The 25,395-nt window shown below is 37.8% G+C and overlaps 1 protein-coding gene across 1 annotated transcript; it reads right to left on the minus strand.

The window, feature by feature from the left end:
• Positions 1 to 4,582: 4,582 nt before the first annotated feature.
• Positions 4,583 to 24,343, minus strand: rubcnl (rubicon like autophagy enhancer). The gene is made up of 17 exons (XM_042425845.1): positions 24,220 to 24,343; positions 19,508 to 19,610; positions 17,633 to 18,065; positions 16,051 to 16,325; positions 14,990 to 15,090; positions 14,162 to 14,575; positions 12,861 to 12,949; positions 12,655 to 12,760; positions 12,316 to 12,452; positions 12,125 to 12,189; positions 10,864 to 10,903; positions 10,044 to 10,121; positions 9,766 to 9,886; positions 9,193 to 9,254; positions 7,872 to 8,025; positions 7,173 to 7,263; positions 4,583 to 5,026 (listed from the first exon to the last, which is right to left on the minus strand). Exons 2-17 carry the CDS (start codon positions 19,608 to 19,610, stop codon positions 4,938 to 4,940), a joined length of 2,358 nt encoding a protein of 785 aa, XP_042281779.1. The 5' UTR covers positions 24,220 to 24,343; the 3' UTR covers positions 4,583 to 4,937.
• Positions 24,344 to 25,395: the final 1,052 nt, after the last annotated feature.

Consider the following 25,395-nt stretch of genomic DNA (forward strand, 5'->3'; position numbering starts at 1 on the left):
CATCAGAGATCATCAGAGAGCTGCAGCTCTGGCAGCTTTCTGACCAGAACTCTGAGTTATACAACTACTTTATCTCTTCACTCACCCCACCCCCCTCTCTCTTAGTCTCTGTTGGACTGCGATGTCCCTCCTCCTGCTCTCTACACATAAAAACCTTCATTATCTCATCACTTTCCCTCTGACTTTTGCAACTTTCCCTCTCTCATTGCCTCTCTCTCTCCTGCCTCCTATCTTTGTTGTTCTCTGTGCTTGTTTCCTTTCTTTTGTCCTACTTCTGCCTTTTTTCATGTCACTTAATGTTTAAACAGAAAACAGTGTTGCATGAAAAATCAGCCATTCATTCATTTCAGGTGGTACTTCCATCCCCCTGTTTTTATGTGCCGTTTCAATTTGCTCATTTTAGACATTCTCTTTTTAAACAAACTAGTGCAGTGCCCGCTCAAAACGTGCCTTGTCGGAACGGGCTGATTTCTCAATACCTAGAGAGAGTTGTGCCCCTCCCCTTAACGCCTGAGACGCAGACTATCAGTAGACTCTACAATTTATCGATGTTCCCGAAACGCCTGCAAGACACTATAATTTACCCATGTTCCCTAAACGCTTCACACGCAGGCTATTGGTAGACGCTGCAATTTACCGATGCTCCCTAAATACCTCACACACAGAATGTTTGGAGACTACAATTTTTGCAATGGCAGAGTGGCGCCGTCCATATTTCCATTTGTTGACTCCACAGGCAGAAGAAGCAGCAAATCAACATTGTAGAAACAACATTGTTTATGACGTATTTCATATATTTCTGAACGTGCCTGAGACATCCAGCACTAAGTCTTGCATGTTCATGCCGAGTTTCATTCACAGTAACGTTACACAGATCTTAGGTCTCTTAAACGTTTTCAAATCATTAACACTATGGATGTAATCCCACCTCAGACCACAATGTGGGTTTCAATGGCAGAGTAGCGCTGTCCGTATTTCAGCTCTATAACTCCACGGGTTGAAGAAGCAAACATTATTTAAGGGGTATTTTTGAGCAAAACTCAAGACCATGAAATGCCCTCCCATCGTCTGATCCATGTGCAGCTCATCCTGTCTTCACACTGTTTCAGTGTTTTTCACTCCGGGACTGACACCAGTTTCATAGACAACACATTCGCAATGCAGCTGGGTAATGGGTGGGAACCCCTGGTCAAACCCATTGAAGTAAGCATCCTAGATATCATCTCTTGGTGACTAACAGAACTGTTCCTGTCCAGCTGGGTATGTCAGGTAACCACCATGCAACACTCACCTTCCATGTCACTGACACACCTCAACTTCCTCTCATTCTGGTGTTTCCATGGCTATGCAGGCATAACCCTCACAAACCAGTCATCTAGGGTTATTTTGGGATGGGGTGACCACTGTTATATTGTTTACCTCACATCTGCCCTGTCTTAAGCTCCCAGTAACACCTCTGTATCTGAGTGTCCAGATCTCTCAGGAGTTCCTTCAGAGTACCTGGATCTGAAGGTAGTTAGATAGTTAAAAGATGCCTAATGGCTCTGCAGAGCTGATGGGAGCTGCAGAGTCGAGTGATGGTTCTCTGTGGGTTTGGGACTACAAGTGACCCTTCTCACACTACACATACTGTATTCATTGTTATTATGATCCATTGTTATTATAGAAATATTGATTATAGCTGCTTTAAATATTGGACGCTGAGCAAACAAATACTAAAGGTCATGATAGACATCATCAACTGGAGAAAAAAAGCATCATTGTTCAGCAATGATTGCATCACATGTTGTTATGTGGTGGCTGCATCATGTGTTTACACTGAACGTTGTTTTTGTTAACACCTCTGATTGCAGTGACACCTGAGAAAATGAGATGTCATCATCTGACACTAATCCATGCAGGTGTGAACACACTTCCTGTCTGGGGAGGTTCAGCACACTGACATTAAGAGCAACTAATGGGCAAAAATGTTGTTCACTGAGAGGCAAATTAAATCGCATAGGACTAATCTGAACATGTGCATGTGTGCTTAGCCACAACACACAGGCAAATGCCTGAGGTAATATGCAGTAAATGGATATTTTGCCAAACAAACACTGATCTATTGAGAGTTGAGTTTTTGCACTTCACTTTCACAAAGTCCACCACAACATTTACATTAATTATGTCTCATGTGACAATACTTGCAGAAGACTGTATTTTTATCTAGTTTTTCCTTTGACTTCCATATAGTTGTATGCATGATAACTTGATTTATGACCTCAGCACTCCCCATGTTACTGTTACATAGCATTTCACATGAACATTACACACACACATGAACATTAGTGGAAAAGTTAAAGCATTAAAACTTGTTTTATGTGCGCTTTCAATTTGCAAGCAAAACACCAAAATGGTCCTGACAAAAGCTAAAACACTGCAAAACATTTACCATATCAAAAAAGAAAAGATGCAATAAAGGCTGATGGAAAGAGAATTTCTGTTTCAGTTGTGGTACCTGCTGCTGTTTCTTCTACTGTTGACAAAGCATTTATGTCTTGCAGCCACTCACCGTTACAGGCCTCCACTCCAGCAGAATGCAAACAATAAAGAATAAAAGGAGTAGGGGTGTCAGAAGTGAACTCAAAGGTAGTTGATGTAAATACTCACATTTTATTTTCCTTAAATTTCATGAATACGCTTAAAACTGAAACAAAACTACAGACACCATTATTTTTCTTGTGATTATACATATATATATATTACAGCACTACATATTATAGTGAAGAACTATGTAGGTTTGAGAATTTAAAAACCTGGTACGCTACTTGTGTATTTCCTCCTGTTAAGCAACATACAGTGATGGGTGATGAAGATAATAAAGAGGAAGAAAGAAGATTACTATACTTTATAAAATAAATATACTATAAAAACAACTGAGAGATATCGTTAGGCCTTTGACATCAAGAGTGACATTGACATGCTGTCCAATACTTCCAAGAGAGGTGGAACTAGGCCTTTTTCTGAAAACAAGACTCCTACAGACATGCTAGTGAGCTACATGTAACCAATTTAGTGTAGCATGTTAGCATGCTAACACTTGCTAATTAGCGCCAATCATGCAGTACAGCTGGGACTCAGAAAATAAATAGTTTTACAGTATTTATTCAAACAAAAGTACTGAACAGATTAATTTTTTTATCTGGTCGTGGAACTAGGTGAAAGATATAGTATTTATGTGGGCTACTTTTTCCACTGGAACTGATACTATACTAATTGTACTGTATACAGTATATACTAATCTTTATAGTATGCTGTTTTTTGCAGATAGTATACATACTTTATACTACTGCTACTATTTGTATAGTACTTTCAAGCTAGGAGCACAAAGTACTTTCCAATGCAGAAAATACAATCACACAAATAAAACCATCAAAATAAACACAAAATCTGTCAGTTACACAACAAAGCTGTTATGTAAACAAGTCTAGTTGTCACACAAGAAGGTGATTTTATAAAAACGTATTTGAAGACAGTTTTAAAAAATGACAGTGTCAGCAGACTGAACACGAACTGGAAGACTATTCCAAAGCCGATGAGCCTGTACAATAAAAGTTTGATCACCCTTTGACCTTAACCTGGACTCTGGAACAACTAACAGGTCTCACCCAGCAGATCTAAGAGGCCTTTTGAACAGAGAGGAGTGAAGGAGTTCACTGATGTAGTCAGGCACCTGGCCATGTAAAGCCTTTTAAGTAATGAGTAGGATTTTAAAATGGATTCTAAAGGAAACTGGTAACCAGTGCAAAGAGGCTAATACTGGGGTGATGTGAGAAGTGCATTTGGCTGCAGACTTATGCACAGTCTGAAGCTGAGCTACAGCTCCAGTATTATAGTAGCAGGTAAATCGTTACTATAAGCGTTACTATAGTCCAGGTGTGAAGATTTAAAGTGCAGATTTTTTTTTTTTTTTTTTTGGTATTGCTAAAACACAACATTGCCTGGATCTTGAAAAAATTCCTGAGTTGGTAAAATATTTTTGTGTCTTTAGTTTAGTGTAGCTCACTGTCAAAGATAACACCCAAGTTCTTAGCAATGCCCTTAATATTTGGAATAAGGGGCCTTAGCAGTGGCTGGTCTTGTTCTGGGACAGATCCAATATATGCACTGTGCAAAGACAATCATAATGCAGCTTTAGAATGCCACTGCAATCAAATTGTTTTTCCAAAAACTCAATAGTTATTTTGTGCTCTCTGATGTGTTTCTGGAGCTTTTTCACCATCATCCACCATCAGTTTTATTTTTTGCCAGCTGTGAGCAGCTCTCCCATTTACTGACAATAAGAGCTTTTGATTCTTGAAAATTTGTGCAAGGCATTGTGGGAGAATAACATGTATATGAACAGTACCCTTAGTATGCATACTAACTGTTATGGGCATACTTAATTTAGTCATTTTTGCAGTGTGAACATGCTACATACTCAAAAGCCTGCTTAGATTCAGTGTATAGTATGGATTTAGGACATGGCTAGAGATCATCATACAGACCACACACATCATACATCCATGCAAAGAAAAAGAAAAAGACAGCAGACAATTTGAAATGGTGTTGAAGTATATGAAGCTTGAGGTAAAGAGTGGCTCATACCAATTTTATTCTCACAGGTGATACAGTACGCGGTATTTGAGAGGGATTCAAATATTTAACATTGAGTAAGTACTCCTTGATTTTAGAAAGGAAGATGAACGATTAATTACAGTTTACAGTTAAGCATTATACAGCAGGAAGTTATTTGTATATACACTAAGTAGGGATGAGTACAGAAATTCATTTACATTTAATTTACAACTGTGTTTAATGTGAAACTGTAGTAAAAACAATGTAGCTGAATAAATTAGGGTGTTGAATTAACAACCATTGAGCTGCAGCAGTTCAGATGTCTCACTTCATGGATCAGTTTAGAAAGTTTTTTTCCGTAACTGCTTTCGTAGACATTTTGGACACTTCTTTTCCACAAAACACTGTTTGTGAAAGCAAGCCTTGCACACTGTAAAAAGAAAAGGCAATATTTATACAGCTGATAATTTCTTTGCTGTTTTTATAACTACAATGGTTGTGTCTCTGTTTTCACCTTCTGGTCCCAACACTGTGAATATTACAGAAAAGACCGCCGTGAGATGCTAGAAAATAAAGCATGTTTGAATTGTGCATCATGTAGCCATATCTATGGCAAGGTGACTGAGGTAATTTTGTATCAAAAAGATTGTAACTTTGGAATATACCACTTGATTTATCAAACTCAGACTGCTGTAGCTTCAATATTAGCTTTATCTGAGCTAGCACAGCATGAGGACTATGGATTTTGTTTCCCGCTTCCTCCCAGCCGCCCTGTATAGGGACTGCTACACTAACAGTATGGACAGGAGAAATAATTACAGTAGCCAATAACTCCTAATGAACAGCACATATGGCTTTTTAGTATTATATGAAGATAGACCTGAACCAATTTTAAACTCTCTTTTAAGCTTAAATTGTTGCAGGTGTTGCTTCAGACTTGACAAATTAGTTAATGCGCACGAAAAAACCTTAAGTCTTGTCATGCATGACATAACTTGTGCAACAAAACATTTTTTGCCATTGACATTTTGTTGTAAAATTGATCAACAGTTTAACAGTTGGAGTTTTCAAACTTGTACTTTGTTTGCTCTGGACCAAATCAGTGGATGAGTTGGTAAACTTGTTCCATTTTCCTCAGGGTTTGGTTTCTCTGACTACAGAAAAAATTTAAGTGAACTGAAATGTATCACTAAAAGCCAGGTGAGAACGTTCACTCCTCTCATTGGTCAGATAAGTCAAGGGCGGGACTGAAAACATAAACACAGGAGGAAGGTCCAGATATCAAGAAGCAACATACTTTGTTGCTAGATTCATTATCTGGCTAGCTGTTAGCAACTGTTGATTTCGCTGATCTACATCTCAGCATGCAAAGTGCATCTAGCTACAGCAGCTGTTTAGCTCAAACTTGTAGCAGGATTAGGTCAAGGTCAGATTACGTTCCTACCCCCCCCCCCCCCCCCAAAAACAAAAAAGTTCCCTTGTGACTGGACTTTTTTTGTTTTTTGTTTTACATACTTAAAAATTGCATAGGTACTAGGTACAAGGCTAAGCTCACAGTTCTGGGAATCCTTGATCCATGGTGCTCCACATTCCTGTACTGCATACAGCAAGTACAGTCATGGGATTTCAATGGAAGTGATGGAGGCCAAAATCCACAGTGTGTCCACACAGTCATTTAGTGCAAAAATGCATTTAAAAGTTGATGTGAAGCTTATATTCAGCTTCAGCAGTCTGAGTTAGTCATATCAAGTGGATATCTGACACATTTACAGTCTTTTTAGCATCAAATTTCCTCTTTGTGTTTCCTCAGACAGTGTTTCCCTGTTGAGCTGCAGTGGAAGAATAGTAACAAAAAGAGGAACTTTGGCACTAAAACATTGAAAGATATCTACTTGATTTGACTCATTTGGACACTGAAGCTTCATATTAGCTTCAGATAAACTTTTAAATACATTTTTGCACAGAAGTTGTGGATTTTGTCCCCCATCCATTGTAAGTACATTATGAAGGGATCTTCTAATGGTCAGTATGAACAGGAAGAATGATTACAGCAAGAAAAATTGTTTCAATGTTCATTTGGGCTCCTGACTGTTGTTTTAAGACAGCCTTAAAAAGTTGTGAACCAATCCTTTAAGCAACTCCACAACTGTCTTACATTTGGTGTCATCTAAGCTGTGAAGAACTTGAAAACTGATATACAAATAAAGATTATTATTATTATTATTATTATTATTATTATTATTATTATTATTATTATCATTTTGAGTTAGCAAGTTGGTCATCAAAGAGTCAACTGAGTCATATTCAGACTTGCTTAAGTGATTCCCATGCGAATGTGCCATATCTTTAGTTAACTTGATATGTAATAAAGTAAGCAATAAATAATTAATAAATTAATATGAACGATCTGGGGAAACCACCCCCCCCCCCCCCCCCCCCCCCCACCACCACCACCACCACATAATGTGGCAATGTCAAAAATGCATACATTGAATTAAGTTATGAGGAGCATACCAACTGTATGGTATCATTCTTATATTCTGCATATATAATTTATTTGAAAAGTCTGTTCCTACCTGGACAACGCTTACATATGTCACTCTGAAAAGGAAAGATGATGTTTCTTTCTCTGCAGAACTCACAGATAAAACCTCGGGCCAGACACAGCTGTGTGAAAGAAATCAAATGGCCAAAATTAGAGAGGTTTTATTCCACAATGAATGCAGAAGTAACATCCTGAAGTGTATCTCCTCTAAAACAAATATGTGCAGGAGTGCTGTTGCTGATGTTTCAGTGTCCGATTCTTGACTGTTTTATGTCTCGAGCCTGTTGTCTTCAAATGTAAGTTGTAAATACAATCTCCATGTTATCACATGACCTAAGTTGAGCACTGAGGTCACATGATGACACCTGAGGAAGATCTATTTGCTGAAGAAGTGCCTGTAATTATCTGCCTGTAATGAAAATTATTGACTCCCCCTGAAACTTTGCATTGTCTTACAACATTGAATCAAAATAGATTTAATGTGGCTTTTTTGACACTGATCAACAAAAAAAGTGAAAACAGATCTCTACACAATGAGAGAAAGTGAATCTCAACTTTTTCAAATGTCCAGCTAAACATGTTTGGGATAATGGTATTGATTATTAAAAAACATTCAGTATTTCCTACTGTGGGGATTGCTAATAATACTAATAATAATACTTCCTTGCATTAGAAATACACTGCATGTATTTTCCATGTAAAAGAGAAGGCTATAGTGCTTCAGACTGACCTCACAGTTTTCAACATGATTAATAGCGGAGTGAAAGACTGCTCTGGCCTGCGCTACAAGCTGACCCTTCTTCACTCTGAAGAGGTCATCCATGGAGAAGAGGTGTGGCCGCTCGGTCAGGTGACAGGGAAGCTGTTCAAACTCAGTCATTAACCTGGAACAGAAACACACACAAACACAGGACATGAAAACCTCATGACAAATATCCCATTTGTGGGTAGTTGGGGTTTATTTTGAGTGATTGTACCTGGATGGCAGGTATCATTTAACAAGACTGAGAGTCTATAGCCATGCTAGCATCTCTGTGACGCTTAACTTTGGCACAGAAGAGTTTTGAGCTAAATGCTAACATCAGCATGCTAACATGCTTACAATGACAATGTTGTTATGGTGATGTTTAGCAAGCATCTTTACCATGTTCACCATCTTAGTTTAGTGTGTTAGGGTGGTAACATGCAACATTTCTAAGTAAACGGATCACCAAAATTTTCACAATTTGTCCTGAGGATGACATGAATGTCCATATTACATATCATTTTACATTTTACATTTAAAAAAACAAAACAAAATTGAACCTCATGGTGGCGCTAGACACTAAAGTCATTAGGATTCATCCTCTGGGAACCACAAATGTCTGTAGGAAATTCTAAGGTAATGCAACAGGACAAATTGCTGAGGTATTTCAGTATGGCTCAAAGTGGTGGACTGACCATCAAACGACATTGCCATCACTAAAAACACGTTTGTATGTATTTGGTCATAAAGTATTGGACAAATTAAAAATTTTGACTTGATGAGGGTGCTAGAGGAAAAGTCAGGGGATCATCAAAGTTACAATTCCTCCCGTGGGGTACAGGAATGTTGGTACAAAAAAATTATGGCAATCCAATAGTTGTCGAGATATTTCAGTCTGGACCAAAGTGGTGGATCGACTGACATTGCCTTCCCGAGAGCCACACAGCGTGGCTAGAAACATATGGAAATTGTTGACTGTTACATGATAATGCTCTGTGGGTCCATCACAACAAGCAGTTCCTTCTTACGTTCGAGTAGTCATCTGATCCATAAATATATTGATATCGCTTAACGTATAAGTGTTGATCATGTCGAATTCTAAAGTAGTCTGAGTCAATTCTTGAAGTTTGCAACTCTAAAGTAGTACAAATTTTAAATATGGTATAATATATACAGTCTATTAATGTATAATATTTACATATTGAATACCGTATATTAACATTATCCTCAGTAATCAGTAATATTCTATATTCACATGTTTATATCTGTATACTCTGTATGTAAGAGAAAGTAAAGTTTTGTCTACCTTCCAGATAATCTGCAAGCTTTCAGCAGCTTCTTGATGCCCAGCAGCTGTTCCTGGACTTCCTGTAGGAAAAAGGAGAAGTTTGGAAGCAAAAACCCAAAGACGGACAGAATAAAGGAAAAGTAAACTGAAATAAAACTTAAATAAATTTCAGCTGCTGTATTTTCTGTGTTGGGCCCACTTAAAAGTGATCAACAACATTTTACTGACTCTTTGCACATGTTAATCATAACAAATCATTGGGGATTTGCAACTTTTTCTTATCAGCATCAGTGATTTCACTGCACTGAGTGGCTTCTAAGATGTTACACTCTCTGAAACAAGCGGGTCCAACTCTGTCTCTTTCCTGAGCTTTTAGTCCTGTATTTGTCTTCCACTTGAACTTTTTTGGGGGGAATTTCTTTGTTTCTTTTTTTTTTGTAGTAAATGAGCTTCTTTCTTTAAATCAGGATACAGACATATCCAGGTTTCTGTCCCCAGGCTGTGATGATTACATGTGCAAACATAAAAGTGCCATACTCCAAAAATCTGACCATGACCGGAATACTAATAATAATTCTGTCTTTAACTCACCCTGAACCTGTCCAGCTCTTTCACTCTGCTGTAGAGTGTCTTACCAACGCAGGTCAGGTCAAACAGAGGCTGATGCCACACTGTATCCAGCAACTGTTTGGAGAAATCACTCACAGGGTATCTGAAATATGAATATTATTATGATAGATTTAATCAAGAGTCAAAGTGTACATCTGCCTATGCTATTTTTCCCACTGTGCCATCCAGCTTTTTGGGAGTTGATTGAATTATATATATATATATATATAAAATGTTTACTTTTTAAGTGTTTTTATTACCTGCCAAAGTCCCAGCAGGACAGAACTCGACCAGGGATCACAGCCTCAGAGCCGCTATGGCAGCAGTCACAGAAATATCTGCCAAATGAATTAGAATTAGTGAATAAAAGTACCATAATTAATTTAACATGTATAATGTTTTTGTTGAAGACCATAAGCATGCAGACTATAAGGAAACTGTGTTCTACTCTATATCTGCGGTTTTCCAAAAACCTAAATCAGACTATTTGTACGTTCACCAGAAAGAATATTTTACATTTTGTTTTTAATGATTACAATGTTGGTTTGCTGGTCAGTCCACCACTTTGAGCCACCCTGAAATATCTCTGCAAATACTGGATTGTCTTGAAATTTTGTACAGACATTCATGGTCTCCAGAGGTTGAATCCTGATAAAATATCTAAAGAAATGCAAGATGGATTGGCAAATGAAAGGATGAATCCTAATAACTTTAGTCTCTAACACCACTATGAGGTTCACTTTTTTTTTGTGAAACTTTTGGATGGAAAGCCATGACATTTGGTAAAGACATCCATGTCCCCCTCAGGACAAATTCTAATTACTTTGTCAAATACTTTGGTTTATGACCAATTACCTTCCCATCAGCCTCTCCTGTGTACTTTGTGTTTAGCGCTAATAGGCAAATGTTAGAATGCTAACATGCTAAGCTAATGTAGCATGGTTTTAACATAGAAAAAGCTACCTTATAAACATCAGCATTCACCTCAAAGCACCACTTTGCCCAGATACCACCTCACAAAGCCGTTAGCATGGCTGCAGACTTATTAATACATTTATAACAATAAATAAGGCTACATACCTGCCAAGGTATTCACAGTACCGCAATTTCTTGATGTACTCTGGTGGCAGAGAGAGAAACAGAACTCAGACATGCTTTTTATTAGTACTTCCAATTAGTATTGTATCGTTACTGTATGACCAAAGCAAGACAGTCTGTGTCCACAGCCTTTTAGTTTAGTACAAACATTGTGAGATAATGTAATATTTGTTAACACTGATTATTGAGATCAATAATGATTTCTATGGAGGATAGTATCACCACGGGAAAATGGTAAATAATATAGAGAATAGACTATAAAATAGATGTTTTCTTTTTTTAAATTGTCCATAGTATTTCTACTATGTGTTTCAACTATGTATTCCAACTTGTGTGCAGGAATGGGTCATTTCTGACTTCAGTGCTCCACAGCGGTAGTATGAAAAAGGACTGCAATGCATTCTGATAGAAGAACTGAAAGACAAACTTTACATACATTGTCTTATTTTTCTACAAACAAAAACATATGCCATCAGAATAACTTGTTAGATGCATTCAAAAATCACACGTAGTGGCCGCAGAGTCAACACTTTAAAAAAAAATTTTGGTACTATTTATGGTCTGCATTTTTTTCTCTATATATAGTAGTTTTCATCATTAGTGGCGGAGTCCGACAGTGCCTTGACATGCACAATGTAATCACAGATAATCCAGTGTTACTGATATCAGTCTCACTGTTTACTGTTCACTCTCCTAAAACTGTATCAGAGCTGTATTAATTTACTGCTAATGATAACACAGCATTTCCTCCTGCTGCTTCACATTCACCTGGCGTAACACGGGATGGCTTTTATTGTGAAGCAGTCACAGAAAACTCAGTGTATTTGTCACAGATGTCAGCACAGACAGTGATCATTCCTTAGAAATGTAGCTACAACACAAGGACATAGTCAAAACAAGGAAAGAACAGTCATTTGGGGTATTTGTGACAGCAGATCAGTTTTAGATGTTGCAGGGAGTAAGAAGCAGCAGCCACAGTGAGCTGTTAGATAAAGAGCTGCAGGTAACAGGCTGCACTCCTCCAACTCCTTTAACTGTGGGCCTGCTGCTATGTGGAAAACTACTCACTTTCTGCAGCATGAAATCAGATTGTGATGCTCATGACTTGATGGAAAAAGGCCAATTAAACACTGACATCTTTATTAAAACAATGTGAGTTTGTTTGGCTTCAGTTGCTCTTGTGTTATATTTCTGACAAAAAAAAAGGTGCTGCTCAGTGTCTTCTTTACAATCCAGTACTCACTGCGCTCTACCTCTGTCCCACAGCCTGCACACAGGAAGTGTTGTGAAGCCACTATTTCACTGCGTCTGGAGGAGGAAACAAACAGAGTCAGTTACTATCAATCTATCAATCTATCAATCAATCTATTTATATATCTATCTATCCATCTATCTGTATTTGGTTGTTGAGTTTTGTCACATGTAATGAAGGACCTGTGTGTCGGCTGCACGGTGAAGATGATCTGGAAGCGTGGAGGTGCCCAGCATAGGGATCCTCTCATCCTGGTCCTCAGTCTGATTTCTTCTGTCAGGCTCCCACTGTTCACTGCCACGCCACCAGTACCCGGCAACTGGTGAAGACAGAGAGGAAAGTTTATGGCAGTTTCCAGCTCAAGATTGTGTCTCATGGTTGGTTGTGAGGGACAAAGGGTAGCCAAAAAACTAAAAACTAACATGAAAACTAACTTTTTTTTTCAAAGATGTAGCTTTAGTTTGCTCTAAGGACTCACACCTATATACTGTAGTTGAATTGTTTGCTGTAAGTGTTCTTACCTCCTGAAGTGAGCTACGCAGGCTCTGCCGACCACGCCGAGGCCCGAGGGAAGGAAGCCATCTCTTTCTGAACTCCAACACCAGCTGCTGGGCCAGCCACTCTGCACTGAGTTATGGGACACCACAGATTGATTCAGAAATCACAAAATCAGAACAAATGTATAGATTTGGAGACGGGCGTCCTGGGTTTGATTGCATTTTCTTACTTTCTGAGAGAATCTCTCTGTGTCAACGTAGTGTCTATTCCACAGTCTGAAATTAAAACACAGAATATGATATTCGTATTATATTCATATGTGATGCAATATTAAATAAGAAGAAAATCATTCCTAAAGTGTGTCACAATGACATTTTGTAACACTTTATCTCAAGTATTTCACCTGTAGAAAAGTGCTGTTAGTACATCCAAACACTGTATTAGTACTTCAAGAGAAGATGTGAGAAGAACTTTTCCCTTGTTACTTAAACCTGTTTAGTCATGCCATGAAAATGTTACTGTAAATACATGTGCATGTACAATATCCTAGGGATGCCAGAAATAAATGATTAATAATATAAAATGCCAAGAAAAAGAAAAATAAGAACATATCAAAAACCTGAACTGTCACAAGACCCTCCCCGGGTTGGGCCCAGAAAAGGGCCTTTGTTTCATGTCACCCCCTGTCTCTATCAGCATAGTGAGATGCGGGGTTATCCTGATGTAATATATTTGACAATGAAGTCATGGGTTCTTCAACCAAAGTTAAAAAAAAAAAAAACACACACAAACAAACATAAACTGTACATTTATATCAGTATGGCAAATAACATGTTTTGCTTTCCAAAATAATGCACTAATCCTTCTTAAAAATCACATGCAGCTGTCCTTCAGTGCCTTGTCTTTGATAGCTGTTCAATTGTTGCTTCTTTTTTAGGTCAAACCAGGGGCAATACAAAGTGGACAAAGCACTTGCTTAAAATGTATTGCTGTATGACTGCATGGTAACAGCTGCAGGCAACTCAGATGACTATTTCAATCTTTTAACAACTCAGAGCTTCTCGTATCTGGATTTTCTGTTCACAGATTTTAATGAATAAATCAAACTGAAACTGTAAAAGGGCAGCAGAAATAAGATTTTGCAAAGTGGGACATGTCTACAGAGGCCCTTAGAGGTAAAACCTCAGAAAACACAACAACGCTAGAGAAAACAAATGAACAAAACAGAAAACTGATGTAAACTAATGAACTAAAATGATTTATTTTATTTTCTAAGAAATCTGAATTGACTCAGACTCTGTCCAATCATGAACAAGAATTATCTATTTCCACTCTGTGAAATGTCATTGTGTTTTCAGATTTGTTGTGTTTTCTCATGTTTTACCCCTCAGAGCCACTAGATGCAATTATTTGAGAAACGGTTATTTTGGATATTTGGGGATTATCAAAACCAAGGAGTGTGTCTTTAAACCAAAAAAATTAACACAAAAATATTTGACTTTATCCTATGGTATCTCACTGTATACGTACAGTTAAAATCATTTTACCTCCAAATCCACTGTCAGTGGAGAGGACAGAGAAAGTCTTTGATTGATGGTCATTATTCCCTGCTCCCTCCTCTTCTTTATCCTGATTGTGCTGATGTGGGTGTGCATAAGTTTTAGAGGAGTGTGTGTTTCTGTGTGACGTCTCATTGTCTCCATCAGAATGTCTGCTCTTATTATCCTCTTGTTTGGTATCCACTATACTGCAGCGCTGTTTGTGTCTGCATGCCTTACGTCTCTGCTTGTGATCCACTGAAGAGCCTGTCTTTGTCTGTCTGCACCTGCTGTATGTGTGTTGGTGTGTGTCCATCACGGATGTCCATTGATCAAAGCTCAGAGTCCACTTTGCACCTTCCAGCACCTCCAACACCATGTCCACCACAATGAAATGAGCATTTTCCTGCACACACAGTCACAGTACAAACATAGGTGAAACAGCTTGCCATCATTATCATCATCAGCACTGTTGAGAAGGAACATACTAACATTGTTTTGTGTATTATCCAGTGTCAGATAAGAAGATGGAAATCATAATTTCATTAAGATCAAGAGATGTAACAGACTTCCATTTTCTAATCCAGGTCTGACTGTGACAGCAAACACTCAAATGCAAATGTTTCCCATGTCAAAATGTTCATCTATTGTGTTAATACGTGATCCAAGAAGCCCTCTGAACCTGTGTTTAACCCACTGAACTCCCCATATCTTCAAATTGTGTTTGATGTTTGAAACTGTAATTGTACCATACTGGTAACTATTGTTAGTAATCCACCAAAAGGAAATTAGAAATTCAGAAAATCAGTTAGTAACACACCTTTTCCAGCTCACATGTGTTCTTGAAGACGTCTGCAGCAGAGAATTCTGGGATACTACTGCTCCTTCTCTCTCTGCTATGTTGTGTTGATATAGAGAGGCCTGACAAAACGCACATATAGACATGCATGAAGAAAGAGTTCAGCTTTATTTGACAGTAATATCAACACTGAATCAAATGAACTTCTATGCAGCTTTCAGCTAAATGGTGTATGGTGGAGCCCTCCAGCTCTCACCAAAAATACATTATAAAAAAAAGCACAGGCAGCTGCCCTCAGCTAACAAACCCAAGCAAGTACATTTTATGCAAGTCCATGACTTAGAGTAATACAGGCCGTGTTAGCCTGTACACTATATACACCTGCTATAAACTATGTGAACAGCAGATATCTGCAGTAATAACTGAATCATGCAATCAGGATGTTAAACTGAAATAAACTTTTTTAAACCACTGATAAGTAGTCCACTTCATGTGTTTCTGCATTTGGTTGTTTTTTGTATTTGGTTGTGTTTTCTGAATTGCCTTTTGCCTGAAGTGCCTCTTGTTTTGCTGCACAAGTCTTGTAAAATTGGTGAAGTACAGCATTTTTCATTTGATTGTGTTTTGTCTGTTTGCATGTGTTTTCTTTAGTTGCAGTGTGGTGAGCTCTCAGGGCCGCTGTACTCATACCTAAATTAGCAGAAACCTGGTTGAGATACCTGGAGTACTGTGGCAGCACTACAGCCTCACTGCTCCCATTTTAAAAAAAAAAAAAAAAAAAAAAAAAAAAGATCTCCAACTTGATCAAACACAGACTCAGAAGTATTTTGGGTACATTTTGATGTTGACAAAAACATGATGGCAATCAGTACTTGCTATTCCTGTAGCAAATATTCCTTGTATAAGAAATAATGTGCAGCTGAAACACAGGAGGTTAGCTAATTTGTCAGTTTTAGGCGATTTAACTTTTTAACATCAAATCATAACCTTGGGTGGTTTGGGAAATAGCAGGAGTATTCTGTGTATATAAACACCTACACAGCAGGGTCAGTAGATACTGGTAATAATTAATCCTATTCTACCTGATGTGTGAGGGGCATCACAACTGGTCGGGCCCTGTCCTCTGTGCTCCTCAGCCAATCTCTGCTGTCCACTGAGGGGAAGGTGGAACCCAGGGCTGAGGAAATGGTTCGGATTTGAGGAGACAGAGACACAGCCCGGCTTCTTGTCCTCCTGGACTGGAGATGAGCTGTGACTGGAGCTGGGTTTGGATCCCAGATCCTTCATACTGGTTACTGTCAGGCCCCCATGTTGATCCAGGAACAGTGAACCAGAGGGAGGAGATGGGGAGCCCAAGCTAGGAGCAGAAATGTTTCACTTTAGTCAAAAAAAAATATAGAAGTGAGAAAATGCTTAAGATAAAGAAAACCCAGGAGAAATTTCCAGCATACAAGCTAAAGAAACAATAAAAAAACAAAACAGAATTAAATGACATTTTAATGTAAAGAGTAGGAAGGGAAATAAAAGGCCTGTTTTAGATCAATAAAGTCATGTATACTCCTTTATCAGATCCTGCAGCAATCAGACTGAACCAGTGTTTTACCAAAAAACTGCATGTTTGATGGTTGAATGAAAATATAACTTACTGTCTGGGGTGACATTAAAAATGGTGTAAACACTGAAAGTAACAGAAACAGCATTGTGTAGATTTGAGGATAGTTTGATGTCCACCCAAAAGGCTTTTTATGTGCCTCCCTTCTTGCATTAAGCTATAAAATCCCCATGGCATAAAAAAAAATAAAAACTCTCTCCTTAGAGAGTCTCTTTATTTTCCATTTCAACCCCAGTTTCCTTACATCATGTAGGCCACCACATAACTTTCTAAACGTTAACCATCAAGTTTCAAGTGAGTCATGCACAGTAAATTTAATTAATCTGGCATTCGCAGGAAACAAGTTCATGGGCTGTAGACATTCACACATATAATTACATTTTAACAACAAAAACATTAACAAGCTTCTGTATATTTGAATCATCTTTTATGTTTTAAAGTGTTTTGTAGTCTTTTTTACCCATGGTTTTGTTAGTTTCACCAGTCAGTTGAAGCCACCAGGTTTAGGATTTAAAAAATCTTTACTGTGGCGCCATCAAGTGGTGATATCAAAGTGACACAGTGGCAGCAGACCATACCTGTCATCAATTTCCAGAAGCAAATACCTATGCCATCAGAATATTTTAAAAGATGCAATAATCACATATTTGTATGCATATATATATATTTTTTGTTTATGTCTATTTTCTTTTTTTCTCTCTGTTTCTCTTTTCTTTTTCTTGTAATGTGGGGTTGCAACTCTTGCAAGTGTTTCCTTTCAATTGGTGTTCACATGTGTCTGTTAAAAAGAGATTTCATTGCTGTCACACACGCTCTGATGATGGCTATATACTGATATGCGTCAGCAGATTTGAAAGCATATTGATTAAACAAATGCACTTAAACGATCAACACATGAGGTGATTTCTTCACTGGTTTTGGCCTCTTGAGTGCCTTTTATTGGCTTTGTTTTTGGTGCAAAAGTGCAAAAAAATATTCCACTTGAAATGTGCTGAATTAATGTGACTTAACCTGAATAGAGAGCGTTTTTAAGCTTTCATGTATGCAGTTACCTTGATAGAGCAGACGTGTCAGCACCCCCTCCATGCCAGGAGAGGGGCCTGTGGCTTCTGGAGATGACTGGACTGCTCCTGGGAAGGTAAAATCCTTTGTCCTCTGGATGAAGAAGAGACTGGTCTTCTTTGTTACTGTTGTCAGCCTCTGAAGGTGTGAAGTTCTCCTCTCTACCTTTTTCATCATCCTCACCCTCATTGCTACGACTGTTTGTTGCTTTGTCAGTGTTGTGCAGGGCTGAAGTAGTGCTGGAGTGTGTGTTTGACTGGGAGTGACAGGAGTGTTTGAAGGCCTTCTTTGGCTGTGGGAGTTGATGGGAAAGTTCTGCATCTGTTTCTCCTCCACTTGTTTCTGGTGGTGAAAGCAGGACGAGCGGGCTCAATCCTGCACCAGCCAACTGTTGGTTTTGGTGAGAAAATTCTTCTGGAGTGTCTTATGGAAAGAGGAGAGAGATAATATTTTATCAATACATATTTTAATTTTTGCCTCTTTCTCTCTCAAATGGATATCAGGGAGTTTCTTTCTCTGTCTACCCAGAAGCTGGTCTGGATGTTGAACCAGAAATGTGTCACTCAGAAGCCAAGAGGACAAATGGAGAGCTGAGAGGGCAGAAGGTGGAAATGAAGATACAGTCAATGATTAATAACAAGTTCAGATATTTCAAATTGAAAACCTACAAGGAACTGGTGGGATTTTGTCTTTGGAGCTGCTGGAAGGCGTTTAATGTGAATCATCCTTGAAAGTGCTGGGTTTCACTGACAGTAGTTAATAGTGCTTGTTTTTGTTCAATAGGAGAGGAAACAGTAGCAGAGGGTTGAGTGTGACATGACTCTGTGGAAATGTGCATGCAGAACCAGTCAACAGTTTGAACATACTTTCTCAACCAGGGGAATAGGAAGGTGTGTCCAAACTTTTAATTGGTCATTTACATACATACTGAACTTATCAAGAAACATGGAGGAAGTGTTAGTTTTGCATCAACAGCAAATGAAAACTGGACCAGATCATAAAAATATGAATATGAGAGTATATATATTTATAAGGAAATAAAGGCCTGTCTACCAGGCCCCTCTCAACCAGATAAAGATCTATATGATTAACTTTATTGATTGCAGGCTGCCACAGCAGCAAAAGGAAGTGACCTAAATGAGATAAAGTAAGATGAGATATGACTAATGGAAAGTTTAAACATACAGACTTCAAATGTATGATTAAAAAATACAACACACAAAAAATACATACATTGTGCTGTATGTAATATACAGTATATATAAAGTATATGTAATATACACACACCATACAATGATACAACACTATGAAATACATATGATAAATATAGAAAAGAAAACGATATAGCATATAATATAAAAAATACAACAACAATATATGAGATATGATATAATATAGTATAATTATATAATGACATGAGTAATACAGTTTAATGCACTGTGTGTTAGATATGTCAGTCCAACTTATACTACTATTTCCATAATAGCATTACGTAAAGCACATTAAGACACTCTTTGAGAATTAAATGTTAAGTTTCCCCTGGCACAGCATGTCAACCTCATCAGGCCTCCTTTAAAACCCCCGAAAGCCTGGTTTCAAATCTTAACTTTACTCTATAACAGTAGACATTCATGACCAAATAAACCAATTATAAGTTGAGAACACGTTAAGTTCATATTTATTAAGATTCTAACACTTAGAAATGCTAATCTACTTCATCAGGACTGTGTATGTGTGGTTTGATCAGATTTGATTGACAATGACCAAGCAATGTCCTGATGTTTCCCATATGGTTGCAATCTTTAAAATCCCTAAAGGTGCCCCAAAGCTCTGTATACTTACTTTGAGAGTGTGGTGGATCTTACCTGTTGTTGTCAGAGTTGTAGTTGCAGTTGGTGGAGAGTCCACACACCAGCTGACATATCTGGGTCTGTGGGGAGAGGAGGACCTGCCCCTGCAGCTTCCCATCTGTACAGAAGAGGAGACAGTTTCCCAATGACAGCAGCTTTGGTGCAAACTTCCCGGTACAGTGAGTAAAAAACAACCAGCTGTGGCAATAAGTACAAAATTACCCAAACACAGGTAACCCGCAGGCAGTTGATCAATACCAATGCTGACTTGGCCACCAGATGAAATTTATGAATTTTGCTTTTGCTTTTTGTTCTGTATTCTTTTTAGAGTAGGTTGCAGGAAGTTTGACCAGTTTTATCACTCATACATCTGATTAAGATCATAACTTACTGCTCCTTAAAAGTCAAAGTCTCAAGTCCGAACACTACTTCCTCCATCTACACTGAGGGCAATAGATGAGATCTGACAGGTAGTGTTACACTGGTATGACGGTATTTCAGAGGAACAGTGAGGAGAAATGAGATACGTTTTAGGAATTTAAAGCTTGTAGAAATTTTGGTGATTCAAATCCATCACTGGCAACACACACAAACATTTGTTAAGAAATGTGACGCCAAAGACAATATCTGTACTTGGTTCAGTCAGAATTCAAAGAGTATATATACTTTTAAGCACAAACTACAGTCCATGTAGAAACTGTGCAAGTTGTTACATTGGGAGTTTGGTGGCAACTTTTTTTAATGTGCAGTAATAACTCAACATATAATGTCATAACAAATTAAAATCTAATGTTTTAAGGTCCAGTATGTATTTCATATATATAGCACCATTTCCATCTCTACAATCACATCATGATCTGCATGATCCACAGTCCAGTTGTTCCCAACATTGTAGATTGTAGATTCTCCCTTTATATGCATTTAAGTTTTTTTAAACATATACAAATGATGAAACACTTCAGCATCCACCTCAGCTATAAATATATACATATGATTGTATACAGTATATAACATATACAGGATAGTATACATACATATAATGAATAGCTGTAGGTATGTTGGTTGTACAATTGTTGACCTATAATTTACTTACTATTTTTTTGTCTATACATTCTCTATAAAAAATATTCACTCCCCTTGGAATTTTTGTATGTTCATGTACTCAAAGTAGATTTTATGTTTTCTGTTGCTTTTTCACAATGATCAACAGAAAAAAAGCCCTTTTAACTTACTTAGGAACTGCAGTGTTTGGACCACAGGAAGCAGGGACTAAATTTAGGTCAGTTCAATAACAGAAGTTTCTGATCTGGGTGAGGTTTCCAGGGATTGTGTTCTGCTCCATTCAGAAAACAAGGAAATATTTTAATATTGACGGGGTGGGAAATTCTTGTTAAACTTTGAAAACAAAGTTTGAGCTTTGTTGTCGGATTCTCGACTAGTTGAAACCTCTAGTCACACCAGCATTTAGATGTACAAACAGCAAAATTTCGCATCAAATTCAATTTACTGCAAAGGAGACGCTGAGATAGGAGGATTTGCTTGTGGGGGTGTAGTAAATCTTCACAAATTTCTTCTTCTTCTGTTTTGCATTTTTCAACGGGTTACAATACCAACTTTTAGGTGCATACTGTTACCTACTGTACCGGAAATGTAGAACAGGATCTAGTTTACATAAATCTATAATAATAAAAAGCAATACGTTTATTTAAATAACAAATAAAAATACTATATTTTATTAAACAATCAGGTGTTTATTAAGAAATCTACTAACCCTCTTCGTGTGTCCCACACCTTATCTCCATTTGTTCCTAGTATCCTTTCCAAATCCCATCCTTGTTTGGCCTCTCTCACCCTTTGTTGGAAGCTTACCCTTTCTTCATTATATTTGACACATTGCATCCTGTCAGATCCTGTCATTACCCTTTAATCCCACATGTGCAGGTACCTAACAAAATTCTACATCTATTCCAATCTCTGAATTCTGAATAAACACTGAAAAACTTCAAACATTAGATCCTCCCTCGTTCTCTTCATAGTCTGTAAACTTAAAAGTACTGCTGCAGAGTCAATACACAGCACCAACCTGTCAGGCCTCACTTCCTCCACCTGCTGCAGACCAACAATCGATGCTATCATCTTAGCTCTAACAATTAGCTCTATATTTCAAATTGTGGGATTTATACTCCTGTTCCTACATGATCATTATGATCTTTCGAGATGTCAGTAAATATCTGTAGGCACTTAGTTTGCATGGTGTCCTATTTTGCTTTCCACCCAATCTTTCTTTAATTCCATAATACTAAAATCAACTTTAGTCTTAAAAATAGCCATGGAGGAACATAACTTATTGGAGTAGGGGAACTAAAACTTGTTTATTTAATGTCCTATTCTTTTGATTCATCATTTATCTTCCGTCCAAAACCACTTCCCTTAAATCTGTCGTTTAGGACACGTGTAGGACACTTTTGGTGGTATTTTCAGCCCCACATCCTCTAAGATGAATCCAGTAACTTTATGAAAGTTTGTCGCTTCTGAGCTCTAATGGGCTTTCTCCTGACTCTACCAACACAGCATTACTTGGAGTCCATCTCATTGCACCAATGCAAAGTCTCAAGGCTTTGTTAAGTAAGATTTGGCTGCTGCCCCATAAACAATAAAACCCATAATCAATTGCTGCTTTCACACACACACACACACACACACACTCATATATATATATATATATATATATATATATATATATATATATATATATATATGGACACAATTTTAAAGAGCTGTAAAACTAATGACATTCCCCTCAGTCTCAGTTGTACTTTGTGTTTAGTCCTAATTAGCAAATGTTAGCATGCTAACACACTAAACTAAGATGGTGAACATGGTAAACATTATACTTGCTAAGGGATTGTTATACGATACGATTATCGGGAGGAAGGGTAGTCTGACTTTTTTGGGAGGACAGTCTACTTTATTTCAGCGTTCCCTTGCGAGATGTATTACGTAAAAAATAGATCAAATATTTACATCAAAAATATGGCTTTCATGTGCACCACAGAGGTGCTTTTTACATGCAGGGGGTCAATCTCTCTCTGTATCAGGGATTTATTTTCCTCATCACCAACAAACAAGTAGTTAATGTCCATTCTGCACATGTTCTTCATTCAGTCCTCAAAATGACTCTCACACTTGATCATCCGCTCTTTCACAGTTAGCTGAACTGCAGCCAAAACACTGAGAGTTTTTTTTTAACAGTTTTCTCACATCTGTCTCAGCCTGTCATGTGTCTTGAGCTGTTACTTTAACCGTTTACTGACAGTGATGAACTTTTATTTGACTTTTACTTATATTTTTCAAAATGATGTGGGCCTGCCTATCTGCAATGCATCTGTCTGTCCGGAGGCTTCTGCATCACAAAGCTACGATGAACTGAAAACTTCACTGATTCCAATCATTTTTTCAGCTGTGACACACTATAACTGTGCCCTGTTGAATTTTCTCCAACTGGCATGATTATGTAATTCACGCATCATGTAATTGGTTTATGACATTCAGGTATCTGATCTCACACAGCCTACAATATATATGATGTATATATATGATATATATGTAAACTGAGTGTCCCTGTTTATGTCACTGTGCATAAAAGCCAACTCGACTATAATAAACAAGGGTGAAAATATTGTGGTTCTCAAGTCTTTCAGCATGACCGCTGTGGCTAAGTGGAGCCACTCAGAGCTGTGTTTTAACCTTTTGTAGCAATGTCTGTGATTTTTATTTTAAGTCTATTCTGTAGTATTTTATATGTAGTTTAATAACATAAACATCTGTCTTGTTGGGATTTACTGCTACTACTACTGTACCTGCTAGCATAAATTTAGATTTTGCGGCAACATTGCCTATTGTGCTTGTCTGTGTGTGTTGATGTAACTAAATTAGTTACATCTTCGACATCATTGCAACATTGTTACATTACTTCTAACTGAATTAGAATTACTACTCCTCTGGCCTGAGAACTATAGTTTGTGATTATAATGTGTCCCTTACATCTTATTCTTCTGTGTTAGAGGTTACATGTGATTAAATAACTTTTGTCATTACTTGTTTTAACTTTGTTAGTTTCCCAAGGGGTCTGTCAGTGTTATTGTGCACAAGCTATTAAATACCATAAAAGAACTTGATTGATATTAATATGTACAGTAACTGAAAAGGTCACATGCAACATGTGCACCACTGCTCCTACATGTATTCTTACATATATTATTACCCATATTTGTCAACTCAAAGCAGCCAATACTGACTGCCTTTTCAATCCCAGCCATTTACTACTGAACACGCATTAAGACGACAACAACAGTAAAACACAAAACTGTAATTTCCTGAATTTGAAAAACAGAGTGTTTCTAAGCTCGAGGACTGAGAACAGTGTTGGTTTTTAGTCTGACTTTACCCCCAAACTCCCTTTATTTTTATAGTTTTATCCAGTTTTCTGTGTGAGTAAAATTGTGTTTATCGTGTTCATTGAAACTCACAGTGGTTTAGTTAAAACACCTAGTAACAGTTTCTTGTTCACAGATTGTCAATGATTAAGTACCCAGATGTTTCATATTTCAGTAAAAGCAAAGTTAGACGATAGACAAAAACTAGAGAACTGAACGAGACTGACCAAAACACGAACAAGTAAAAAACCAGCAACACTTAGAAACCCCAAAATAAATCAAGCTACTCACCACCTCGCGAGGAAACCTGTTAGAGGCTGCGGAGACTGAAACGAGTCTTCAGTTACCAAACACTGTTGAGGAGAAAGGAAGAGAGGCGGTTGTTTATCAGGGCTTCCTGTATTTAACAATGCTTTGTACTTTCTGTGGCTGAGCTGTCAGTAGCATTTCTTCATAGGACAAATAGGCCTCAACACTCTCGCTATATTGCACCACAGTGATCCATGAGATTTCCTCAAGTGACTTTCTATCAGCTATTATAACGTTCAATAGAAACAAATAAAAACTCAAACTGGTGACCATCAAGAATGGGTTTCACTTTCATCCACGTCATCACAGAGAAAGCCACATCTGGAGTAACATGTTATGTTAAAGGTTATGGTTGAAATTGTGTATCCTCCTCAGCCTAACAGTAACCATACAGCAGCATGAAGCTTTGCTGACCAGAAATATTTGCTATAAAGCGTCTCAGCTGAGCGGACTGATGGCTGTCACGTCAGCTGGCAGCTAGTGGAGAAGAAAGAGGAAGTCAAAGTATCAGTTGGTTTAATTTTACCTTCATGTTTACAGGGAAACACAAGTAAAAGCAGCTCAGATTAAATCTTTCTGAGACAAAAAGTTCCCTTTACAATAGGAGTATCAACAGTACATAAATATCTGACAAGTACTTTTAAAATGCCTTTACTGTTTGTTGTGTTTGTTTTTGAACTCTGAAAGGGATTCGCAGAGCTTAGGGCCCCTGAAAACTTGGACTGTCCCTGTATATATCTGCAATGCAAGTTTAAGTGTCTTTAAGTATCTGTCTCAAAATGTATTTGATCCGTAGAGTACAGTCGGACCTACTGTGCTGTTGTCACTAGCGGGCAGATTCCTATGGGAAGATGTTCCCAAAAATGAAACCTTTAAATTTCTCCATTCATCTTTTTCTTAAAATTTTGTTGCCAACATTGTTGCAGTATCTCCAAACTAACAGATTTATTCAACACAGTTTTGTTTCTTTAAACTTTCCACTTGTTTTAAAAGTACTGGTTCATTTTTTTCTCCTATGCTAGCAGCATGGCTCTACCCCTTTGGTCCAGACTGAAATATCTCAACAGCTGTTCAATGGATTGCAATGAAATTTTACACAGACAATCATGATCCCTCGGAGGATGAAGCCCTCCGACCTTAACGTTTGACTGACTTTTC

This window comes from Thunnus maccoyii, chromosome 11, assembly GCF_910596095.1.
Source record: "Thunnus maccoyii chromosome 11, fThuMac1.1, whole genome shotgun sequence".
In the NCBI taxonomy this organism is placed as follows: Eukaryota; Metazoa; Chordata; class Actinopteri; order Scombriformes; family Scombridae; genus Thunnus; species Thunnus maccoyii.